Source organism: Meriones unguiculatus, chromosome 6 (genome assembly GCF_030254825.1).
Source record: "Meriones unguiculatus strain TT.TT164.6M chromosome 6, Bangor_MerUng_6.1, whole genome shotgun sequence".
Taxonomy (NCBI): domain Eukaryota; kingdom Metazoa; phylum Chordata; class Mammalia; order Rodentia; family Muridae; genus Meriones; species Meriones unguiculatus.
This window is the reverse complement of record NC_083354.1, coordinates 44093635-44105788: the sequence shown is the minus strand read 5'-3', so window position 1 is coordinate 44105788 and position 12154 is coordinate 44093635. Positions and strand designations below refer to the sequence as shown.

The 12154-nt window shown below is 37.5% G+C and overlaps 1 protein-coding gene across 9 annotated transcripts in view; it reads right to left on the bottom strand.

Annotated features, from left to right (window-relative positions):
• Dock3 (dedicator of cytokinesis 3) overlaps positions 1–12154 on the bottom strand; it is a 309055-nt gene that overhangs the window by 144330 nt on the left and 152571 nt on the right. For all 9 annotated transcript variants that reach the window (XM_060385341.1, XM_060385339.1, XM_060385340.1 and 6 more), the window contains exon 10: positions 4432–4513. In XM_060385341.1, the coding sequence (XP_060241324.1) occupies positions 4432–4513 (82 nt within the window). The remainder of the gene's footprint in view (positions 1–4431; positions 4514–12154) is intronic.

The following is a 12154-nucleotide window of genomic DNA, read 5'->3' as shown; positions in this document are numbered from 1 at the left end:
GGCAGAGTGCAGGGAATCTTATGAAAGAAATGGGAAACAGTAAGATCTAGAGAGGACAGGAACTCCACAAGGAGAGCAACAGAACCAAAAAATCTGAGCACCGGGGTCTTTCCTGAGACTCATACTCCAACCAAGGACCATGCATGGAGATAACCTAAGACCCCTGCACAGATGTAGCCCATGGCAGTTCAGTATCCAAGTGGGTTCCATAGTAATGGGAAGAGGGACTGCCTCTGACATGAACTGATTGTCCTTCTCTTTAATTACCTCCTCCTGAGTGGGAAGCAGCATTACCAGGCCACAGAAGAAGACAATGCAGCCACTCCTGATGAGACCTAATTGACTAGGATCAGAAGGAAGGAAAAGAAGACCTCCCCTCTCTAAGTCCCTATCAGTGGACTTGGAGAGAGGCATGTATGCAGAGGGTGAAGGAAGGGAGGGATTGGAACAGGAGGAGGGAGGGAACCACAAGGGGGATACAATGAATAAAGTGTAATTAATAAAAAATTAAAAAAAAAAGAAAGACAAGCAAAGAAAAAATTTATATAGTAAAAACTTGTATATCATAGTCCTTTGAAATTTTATTGATAGTATTCTTCTAGTTCTCATTTAGATCACTTACTAAATCATATATCTACAAAAGTTTCACAATGGAAATTTTATTTTCTTCACTTATGTTTATTCTGTCATCATACAAAAACATTTTGTAATACAAGAAATAAATGTTCAGTGTGATAAACTGTAGCAAAAAATTAAAAGCTCATTAATGACTAATATGCTAAAACTTTATTCTGTACTAATTTTATTTTCATCCTACTGTCATCAAATCATTATAACACACTGCCCATATTTCCTGTAAATGAGATTAATTTGGCCTCAGTGAAACCTTGATAAAAGATTTGGGTCTAAATTAAGATATTTATTGTTATTATATATACCAAGTTATAAAGATGAAAATCTTTTTCCTTTTTTCATTTATTCATCTATGGAGAAAAAAATATGTGTCATGGCATACATGTGGAGTCAGAGGGCGCCTTGCATGAATTAGTTTTCCCCTTATACCATGTGGGAAGTAGAATCAAACTCAGGTCATCAGGTTTGGCAGCAAGTATGTTTATCCCTGACCCATCTTACTGGCCCTGAAAACAATTTTATTGGAAATTTAAAAGAGTTTCTTTTAAGTAAACAAATCTGATCTCAAATCAAGAAATTTTCAAGCTGACATATTACAAAAATCAGTCTGAGGTGTTTACATTTACAATATCTTGTAATGTAACACATTTGCTATTTTCTTATTTAGAGAATTATACCAGGAATTAAAACTTCCCTACGTATTTCATATATACTGTCCATCTACCTATCTACTTACCTACCTACGACTGTCTCAGACCTTTCACGAGGCAGCTATCCACTTGAAGCACACTGTGATCTAGTAATGCCTGATGGAGTGACCCCTGGGTTTCACAAGACAGGTTTTCATGCTTTCCCTTTCACTACTAGGAACAATGCCTTCAGCTCTATCTCCTGCCCATCTTTCATTCTTTGGTTAGTTTCACATGCCTGTCTCTCTTTTAAGAAGGAAGGAGAAATGAGTGGTCATCATTTTAGGTTAGCTTCTAAATGTAGAGTTACCACACATCTCGATTTATATACTTTCATTGGACTAGAACTAAGGTGACGCAAGCAAGCAAACTAAGGACTAGAATGTAGAGGCTCTCACTCTCGGGATCCTGTGTGTTGCTTGTCTTGCTTTAGTTCCAGCTCTGTTCTGCTAAATGACTCTGAACAAACAATAAAACCAGGGGGACAGGAAAAGGTAATACAGAAAAATGAAATTGAGGTTTTAGATTCTAAATGGTTACCATATATTGCCAAGTTTTTTGTTTTTTTTTTTTAAATAGTAATTTAACAGTAAAATAAGTTACAAAAACTTATTGAACATCATCTCTCTGTATCACAAAGATATGTTTTTACATGAAAGTTATCTTCTAATAGTGAATAGATTTGTTGGACTACATTTGGAACATTTTTCTAATTTAAAACAGGAATTTGAGGAGCTAGAGAGATGTCTCACAGTTAAGAGCATTTGTTGTTCTTGCAGAGAATGCAGTTCAGTTCCCAGAACCTATATTGTGGCTCACAACCATATAGAACTCCAGTTCCAGGGGATCAAATGCCCCCTTCTGACCTCTACAGGTACCAGGCTTGCACACGGTACAGATATGTGTGTGTGTGTGTGCGTGCGCACATAAACATAAAATAAATCTAAAAACGTTAAATAAAAATAAAATTTTAAATGGTATTTTCAAGGTAATACTGTATTTTGACACTCATGATACACAATAAATGATAGAAATTAGAAACTGAAGTATATAGAAGGTCAGATACATTTTCGAAGGAAACAGTTCCACCTACATAACCTAAGTTAGTGCTACCCCACACTTCAAAATGCCTAACATCATTATCCACAATATTCAGTGGTGACCACACACCCAAGAGTATATAGTTAGCACAAACTGCACTCGACTTTTTTTTTTTTAAATAAGGACTCAAAGTTGGGAGAGGATGGAATGGGTGTGACGCTGGAGGAATTTAAGGAAGGGGATGAATATGATAAAAAAAAAACAACATGTATAGAATTCTCAAGGAATTAATAAAACACTGTTTAAAACTTTGTAGCTACTCCTCCACTACTGCTTGGGAACTTTAAAAATCTAGGGCTGTACCACAGAGGGAGCTCCAGAGCAGTGTACTTAACAGCGTCGTGCCTTCCCCTCGTGGCAGAAGAGGGGCACAGCAAGAGTACTGTGCACATGTTTTACGTAAGTGATGCTACAGCTCTGGGCTCACATAGATAATTAAAGTGCTAAATAAAAAATTTGACTTCCTGTAATTACATGCAAACAACTCCATAATTAAGTTCATTCTTCAAGCGACAAGGAACATTCATACGTAAGAATTGAACAACATCTCACTTATACAGTTAGCTCTTGCATCAGCAGGCATAAACAGCTTCTCTTATTTTACCAGAGAATATGAGGGATCAAGATCTAGAAAAGCCTCTAGAATGACTGAGACATTCACTTTCTGTTTTAGAAATGAGTCCCCAAAGAGGCCTCAGTCAGGCATTGTCATTTCCAGAAGTTCTCAGCTAACATAAATCCCATTCACTACACTCTAGATTCTTTCCTTCTTTCTTTACGATGCTGAAGAGAGTGCATTGTTCTTTCCAGGTCAGCCATTTTAAGTCCCTCAATGACTGACATGGGTTTGCTTTTCCAGTTTTTTCTTCATGTAAGGCTTCAATGCTGAGATCAGACATGGACAAAACATTATTTGAGCATAGCTAGATTTGCAAATCCTCCTGTACATCTGCAGCAATTTTTTTCTATACGACGAGCACAGAGCATTTTCAGTTAAAGCTACTCACGTGAATGCAGTTTCTAACTCTGTAGTGCCATTATCTTACATTTTGAAAGATTAACTTGTAGTACATGATTGGAAATCAAGTCAAGAAATCAGTCACACATTAGATCTTCAGATAAATACTATTTTCCCCTTAAAGGGCATCAAGTCTGCTTTAAAGTATCTTTCCACCTACCAGTCACAGGCCGCAGGCAAGGCCAATAACACTGAGACTATCACACCTTCCTAAGCTCATGAGGTGTTTTGTTTTTGCTAACATCTTGCTAATCCTCCAGCCTATGCCTCCTAACTACCTAGTTATTAACAGATATAAGCAAACTATGCTTAGCCAATAAGTATGATATATCCTAATTATCACAGAAACAGACAAAAGAATCTACAAGAGTAAAGGTGCTTTAAATTGTGACACACTCTGTTTTCTTCTTCAATAAATTAATTCAAATAAACAAAGTCATACAGTTTTACTTAGTAAAAATAAATAAAAGTTGATTTGGAGAACACAAAAGATAGTATAGTATTATGAGACTTAGTTTTCAATACGCATATTTGCCAAGCATTCTGAAGTGATGGCTTCATGAGTAGAGACCATGAGTAATAACATGGTTATTTGGGAAAATCTAAAGTACAGATGAGAGTAGAAAAAGACCTGCCATTTGGTATTTGAAAAAGGACTGGTTAGTTTACATGTATTTGCTAAAAGGCCCCTAAACTGTAGATCTGGTGGATGCCTTGGACATCAGAAATTTAATATGAAACTGCTTATAAAATCTATATTAGTAAAAGGTTCTTGATTTTTAAAATATAATTTCAATTAAAAGCCATTGCTATTTGAAGGTCTCTGCAAATATTTCATTAAAACTTGATGGAAACATAAATCAATTCCTCTTCTTACCAGGGGGCTTGTGGGGATAAACAAACAGATGTTTGTTTCCAGAGTAACTATATCCACACAACAAGCCCTTGGTTAGAGTTAACATATAAAGGGGAAAGAGAATTTGCACATACTGTAAAAAGGGCACACATTCGGTCTATCTTCTCTGGGTTCCTTGGTCCACCATTCTTGTTCAGTCTCACCAGAAACCGTTCACTGAAATGTAGGAAAGAAAGAGATAGAAAAATATAACAAACTACAGATTCTAGAACAGATTAAAAAAGGCATATACATAAAAATCTCTAAATGCTTATGAAACAGCTTATTGTGATAGGCAAGGATAAAACCATGTGCACTGGCAGAATAGTGCCAAGCAACTTGTAATGGTTATTCTAAACCCATCATAGATGCTTATTTATTGGTTGTGGTTGTGTGTCTGGCCTCTCTTAAGTTGTGAGCTTCTTGACAGTAGCAATGAACTTACACTCCTCCATAAAGTTCCCCTCAAAGACGCTTGGGTCCAACTCTACACCTATTACTGTAGCAGATATAATACTTTTCAACATGAACACTCAGTTCATTATGAAAATATGTATCATGTTAGAACTAAAAGAAGTTATATTATTCAGTTTACATTTTCCTGTATATAACTCTGGAGAATTATTTTAGGGCTTTAACTACTATATATGTTTTAAAAAACTTTTAAGTCTTTATAAGTATTTTTCCTCTTTCTGCAATCAGCATTTAACAGAGCCAGTAAATATTTTATTCTCAATTCATATAGAGTATTCCTGGAAGAAATTATGGAATAAAACACATCAGAAACAGTATTTGTGACATTTGAAGAAATTGTCTCTTGCTCTCTACTCTCCTTCCTACCTCTTTCTCCTGAGGCTCCTTACCAACTTGAACAGCAACACTGCGCCACACTGAAAACAAACTCTGTGATTATAAGAAAATGCACTTTCTTTTGTGACTAGTTACACTCATTAAATGTATGTGATATTAGCAAAAGGCATTAAAATATTATACTTAGGATAGTAAGATATATCCTATCAAGTTTGATTCGTTTTTCATATATTTATTTGTTCACTAAGTAAAAAGTCATAAATTTCTACGAGGTTCTGATGCTCCAACATTATAGAGGGCTATGGGTAACTGTTCAGGCAGCAAATTGTCTCTATCAATTTTTTATCTTTTGGAAGCTGCTAACATGCACTTCCTATTTACTCCAGTAACTAATTTTATTCCTTCTCAAGTCTCTGGTGGGGTTGAAGACCAAATCGTTACAGTTCCACAATTAAGCTTACATTGCTTAGAACTTAAGAAAATGCTTTCATTTCCTAATGCCAACAAGGATAAAAGTTAATTTAGGTATAGAACTCTAAACTTGTCAAGATATGATAGAAGATAATCAGATACTTCCTCCTAAGTTGCCTAATGCACGTGAACTAGACATTTTACATGTAAATCTTACCTAACAGTTTTCATAACTTTTATAATTATTATTGTATTGAAAGAAAAGGAGCCCTTTATTGGACTTAAAGGGGGAAATGTTGGTATAATGCTTTTGGAATGCATACAATTTACCCTTGTTCATTCAAACGCTGATTTCTCTACCCCACTACTGGTTTTAATCCGGACATTGCATTGTGATGCTAAGCATCACCTGACTCAAGTTTGTGTAAACATGCCACCATTTGTTCTCTGTAACTGTCAATTAAAAAACTAGCCAGTGCTGTGCAATGGAGAGAATAGGGTGGGACAACCTGGTCCCGAGGGGACGAGATGGAAGCGAGTGGGAGCACGGAGGAGAGCAGAGATCAGCAGGACAGGACTTGGAACCATGAGGAGAGATGAACCAGACCTAAGATATGACTAAAGACAAGTATAATGGGTGAAATCTGAATGGTAGGAAACTATGTGGGCTTGGAGGTTTAGGATGGCGTAATCATTACCCAGCATTGTGCTCTAGGTTAACTAAATATATCGTAGTCTCTGTGTGGTGATTTGGGTATACAGCTGGTTTAGGAATAATCGCTGATTAACTAAAAGATAAATCAATAATAAATATTAATAACCCACAAGGTTCTATGTTCTAAATATGGGACTACAAATGTGAACAAGATATATACAAGATAATTTTCTTTCATCTTTGGACCTGGTAGGTAGGTATACATAACCAAATTTCAAAAGATTTAGGTCTGATACAAATTTGAGATTCTTTCTCTGAAGGAGTAGATGTGAATAAGAAAGGAATACATATAGAATGATTTTGGAAGCATAGCATGGAGGTCCTTGCATCTACAAATCTCCAGAGACACCAGCAATGTTAATCACACAGAATTGTCTTTCTAATGGGAAAGATGAAAAACCTGTTCTTCTATTTAGAAAGCTGAGAACAGAAAGTGATTAACAGCCTTGTGATCTGCATTATCTGTTGGTCCAGGCCACATCAAGCTCCCATGACCAGGACTGGAGGTAGTAGTTAGTAATCTAAATGACCATTATAGCCAGAGAGTCCCTCAAGTTCCCCCAAGCAGGACCAGAAGGGGCTAATAGCCCCAACAGCACAGACCTCTATGCTCTCTGTACTATAGAGTCTGGACCATACCCTTAGGCCCTTAAGCTAGTAATAAGGACTACAAGATGGGTTCTAGCACAATGATTTTAGTTTCAATATAATTAAGCTTCCTTGTGCACCAGGGATTGTATTACACCAGGAATTTTTTTTTTTTTTTTCAAATTATACTGGGCTTAAATACATTGTGAATAAACTGCCTGTTATTAAGAATCTGTGAAGTCTGATCCAAGTTGATATAAAAATCAATCTGCACCAGATTTTCACTCTTATCTCTTTAAAGGATTCACTTCCCTGCCTGGATACCTGCAGGGGCCACCTCAGAATAAGAAGAAAAACAAAACAAACAAACAAAAGAAAAAACAGGCTTTGATCAGAATTGTAAAGGTCCGGAGATTTAAAAAAAAAAAATAGGCAAAAGAAGAACTAACAACAAAGATTTATAGGGACAAACATCACCATAGAAGAAAAATAAGGACAATGGGATGCTGTTTCGGTCAAGACCAAAGAGAATCACCTGAGCTAAGGAAAAAGCTGTGTACCAGAAATTAGAATAGTGTGATGATTCTGGGGTGAGCTGTCTCAGTGGAACAGGAAAGAATGTCTATGTGAGAAGAGTGGGGAAGTTCAAACAGCAAATCTATGGCTCTCTGAAAACCACGGCTGTGAAGCAGAAGTGATGTACTTTTAGTTAACAGTCACATGGAGCTGAGGAAGGTCTTTGTTAAATGAGCAGATAAGCCACATGGATATAGTCAAATGACTTATTTTGCTAACTTTATAAAGTTATCAAGGTAATTCAAAGAGATAAGTACGGGGTTGGACAGGTGTCTCAGTGGTTATGGGCACCCAGTGCTCTTCCAAAGGACCTGCATCTGGTTCCTAGCTCTCACGCTGAGTGGCCCACAACTGCCTATAACATTAGTTCCAGGGAATTTAACATCCTCCCCCCACTGCTAATGGTACACACATGGCACATACACACAGATACATACATATATACAATAAATAAACATCTATACATTAAATAAACTTTCAGGGAGAAGCACAGTTCTTTAACAAATAGTACTGAAGAATCCATATTAAAAATGAACCTTGATCCTTATCTACAATTAACTTAAATGGATCACATACTTAAATGTAACAGGCCAAATTATATAACAAATTAAATAACAGGCCAAATTAAATAACAAACAAACAAAAATAAAAAAAGACAAAATACAGGATGAAAAATAAATAGCCCTCTATCTTGCTTAAATTTGTGTTTTTATACTCAATATAAAACTCAATATACCACTTTGTAGCCTGGGAAATTAAGAAGATATCATAAGTCACAAAATGATAAAATAATCTTTATCCAGTGTAAACTATCTCCTTTTTGAAACAGGATGCTAAGAAAATAAAAGGATGAGGTACTGTCCGTGAGAAAATGTTTAGCAAACACTCATCTAAGAAAAAAAAACTGTATTGAGATATATAAAGAATTCAGTAATATGGAAAAAATTATTTAAAAATGAAAAAAGGAGCTGGGGAGATGATTCAATGGTTAAAGTGATTGCCATGCAAGCAAGAAGACCTAAATTTGAATCCACAGAATCCACATAAATGTGCCTCTCTGTAATTTCAGCTTTGGAAGGCAGAAGGCAGAAACAGAATCTTTAGAGCAACATGGCTAACTAGACTCTGGTAGGCTCTAGATTTAACTGAGAGAGACTGTCTCAAAAAAAGAGAGAGCAATCAAGTAAGGTTCCCAACCAATACCAACCTCAAGCCTCCACATGCATATACGTGCATATACAACTGTACCCACAGGCATACACATAGATATCGCACACACATACACATGAAAAAGACAAACATGGAAATAAGATTTGAATAGATCCTTCCCCAGTGAATGCACAGGGATGGAAAATAAGTTAGAAAAAATATCATTTAAGTTGAATCTACTTGCCAGTAACTGCTTACATTCTTCAGAGGTTTAAAAGTAATTATGGTCAAGAGAGTAGAATTTATTCATGAGATTTTTTCCCCTTAAAACAGCAACTTAATATATATTCCTGGCTGGGACATAACTTGCTGTGTAGACGAGGATGACTGAACTCACAGGCATTCACCTGCCTCTACCTCCAGAGTGTTAGGATTAAAGACACGTGCTCTTGCCCTTGCCCCTATATGAATATTTTATCAACACCGATACAGTTACATGATTTACAGGTCAGTCTTTCCCGTAAACAACAGTTAAAAAAACTCTCTAATTTACTATTTGATCTCTTTCAAGAATAAAGAGAGATGACTAATATTCTTTCCTTTTTTTGTTTTGTTGAGATAGGATCGTGTTATTATTTCTGGATGGCTTGTAACTTGCTATGCGTATTGGGCTGGCATCAAATTTGTGATGCTCCTCTTGCCTCTCTGTCTGCCGAGTGCTCAAACGACAAGTGTGTACTCCTGTGTTCCCAATTTTCCTCCTTAGTGAGCTATATTACAAGAGAACTCTACATTTAGTTGTCTTTCTAATGATGAACTATGGACAGACACTATTTAAAACTACATTAATTTCATATTATAAAACAAGTCTTACAAATTATTTCCATAATTTGAATCTGTGACAAGTGTAATATATCTTTATTTTAAGATCACTTGCTTTTATAAACATTACTACTTCCTGGATGGTACCGCATTTCATACACTTCACTGCTGGCAGTTCATGGGTCCCTATAGCAAATGCTTGTTGAATGAGGTACAGTGAGCCAGGGGCAAAATCTCTCATCCTAAGGGCAATCGTTTCTAAAGACAGATTTTAAAAAATAAATGCAGTTTCCTCAAATAAAATCAGTTTAATTCTCCCAACTCTTTCAATTTAATTTTTTATGCTTCTCCTCTGGTCCTCCCTGGAGATGGATGCCTCCACTTAGCATCTCTCTCATGATAACTGGCCAGGTGCTTGAAAACTGGCAAGTAGCCCCAAGGATGTACTACATTGTATATCCTAACAGTTTAGGGAATCTAACACGCCCTCATAGATTAGTTTTCTAATTGAGATCACTTAGCTTTATTTTTCAAGTTCCTTAAGTTTTCCCACTTCACATTAAAGTAGACAGAGCAAACATGCCCAAAAGGGTTTGTTTCATAAAAGCAAACTAGAGTCCAATGTTTTGGTTTCCGGATTTATTTTTATTTTCTGCTTTCCTCTTCAACAAAATCTTACTGTTCAACAACACATGAAAAATTAAAGAGCAGAGTTACTTTGGTGGTATCAAAACATTTCTATAGCTACTAACACAAGGCCTCTCTTCAGTTTTCCCTGCCCTTGCCCTTTCACGTTTTCAACAAATCTTCATTGACTTTATCGTGTTTTTAGAGACTGGGATCAGCATATCATTTTCCAGGTACAGCTAAATGAGTCTGCTTGACCCTCTTCTCCACATACCCTCCCAAACCAGCCAAATCTAGCCTGGAGTCAACATCCAGCACCCTGGCTTTCTCAGGCCACCCATGCCTGCTCAGTATCTGACCTCTAGGATTCCACCCGGATCCACGCTACCTGCCACTGACCCACAGGTTCCTGCTGCACTTCATCCAACGTATTCACCCTCCCAGATCACCCACATCCTTCTTCAGGGTACAGTCCCTCCCGACCAGCCAGATCTAATCTGGGACCCCATATCTACTGCTGAGGCCTAGTCTGGCCATTCCTGCCTAAACAATACTAATTTCTAGGCTTCCTCCAGGACCCAGCCTGCCTACCTCCCAAACCAAAGGTGTACTAACTCCACAACCTCCCAGGCCACATTCAACCTCTTCACCCATTCCAGATCTACTCCCACACTCCAGGCTTGGACTAGGAGGCTCAGCCTGTAGAAGAGTTCAGTTCCAACTGTCATCCTGACTTCTTCACTTTACTCAAGCTATTTCCTATTCCTAGGCCCAATCTGCCCGCATATCTTCTTTTCTGCCCCAAACTGCCCTGTCTATATCATACTTAGAACAAAGGAAGTCCACATGCTCAGATCTCATTGCAATTTATAAACAACATAAAAGATCAAACCAGCATCTTCTCTCCAGAACCTAACAATCCTGCAGAAATGTTTGCCAATGCATTCCCAAATTCCTTCTATGAAGCCAGTGTCACTCTAATGCCAAAAACCAGATAAAAATACAACTTTATTCTTGAAAGAGATCAAATAGTAAATTAGAGAGGTTTTTTTAAACTGTTTTTTAAGGGAAAGACTGACCTGTAAATCATGTAACTGTATCGGTGTTGATAAAATATTCATATAGGGGCAAGGGCAAGAGCACGTGTCTTTAATCCTAACACTCTGGAGGCAGAGGCAGGTGAATGTTTGTGAGTTCAGTCATCCTCGTCTACACAGCAAGTTATGTCCCAGCCAGGAATATATATTAAGTTGCTGTTTTAAGGGAAAAAAATCTCATGAATAAATTCTACTCTCTTGACCATAATTACTTTTAAACCTCTGAAGAATGTAAGCAGTTACTGGCAAGTAGATTCAACTTAAATGATATTTTTTCTAACTTATTTTCCATCCCTGTGCATTCATTGGTGAAGGATCTATTCAACCGTGTATTTTTATCTGGTTTTTGGTATTAGAGAGACACTGGCTTCATAGAAGGAATTTGGGAATGCCTATTAAAATCTGTACACCTAAAGAAACTAATCAAGAGGGAAGACTCTTGCTAAAATGCTCAATTCCTATCCAGAAAGGCAAAGAGGATGGACATCAGAAGAAGGAGAAAAGAGGGAACAAGTCAGGAGCCTGACACAAAGGACCTCTGAAAGGCTCTGCCCTGCAGACTATCAATGCAGATGCTGAGACTTATGGCAACCTTTGGGCAGAGTGCAGGGAATCTTATGAAAGAAATAGAAAACAGTAAGATCTGGAGAGGACAGGAACTCCACAAGGAGAGCAACAGAACCAAAAAATCTGAGCACCGGGGTCTTTCCTGAGACTCATACTCCAACCAAGGACCATGCATGGAGATAACCTAAGACCCCTGCACAGATGTAGCCCATGGCAGCTCAGTCTCCAAGCGAGTGCCCTAGTAATGGGAACAGGGACTGTCTCTGAGATGAACTGATTGTCCTTCTCTTTAATTGGGGGAAACAGCATTACCAGGCCACAGAAGAAGACAAGGCAGCCACTCCTGATGAGACCTAATTTACTAGGATCAGAAGGAAGGAAAAGAAGACCTCCCCTATCAGGGGACTTGGGGAGGGGCATGCATGCAGAGGGTGGAGTAAGGGAGGGATTGGGACA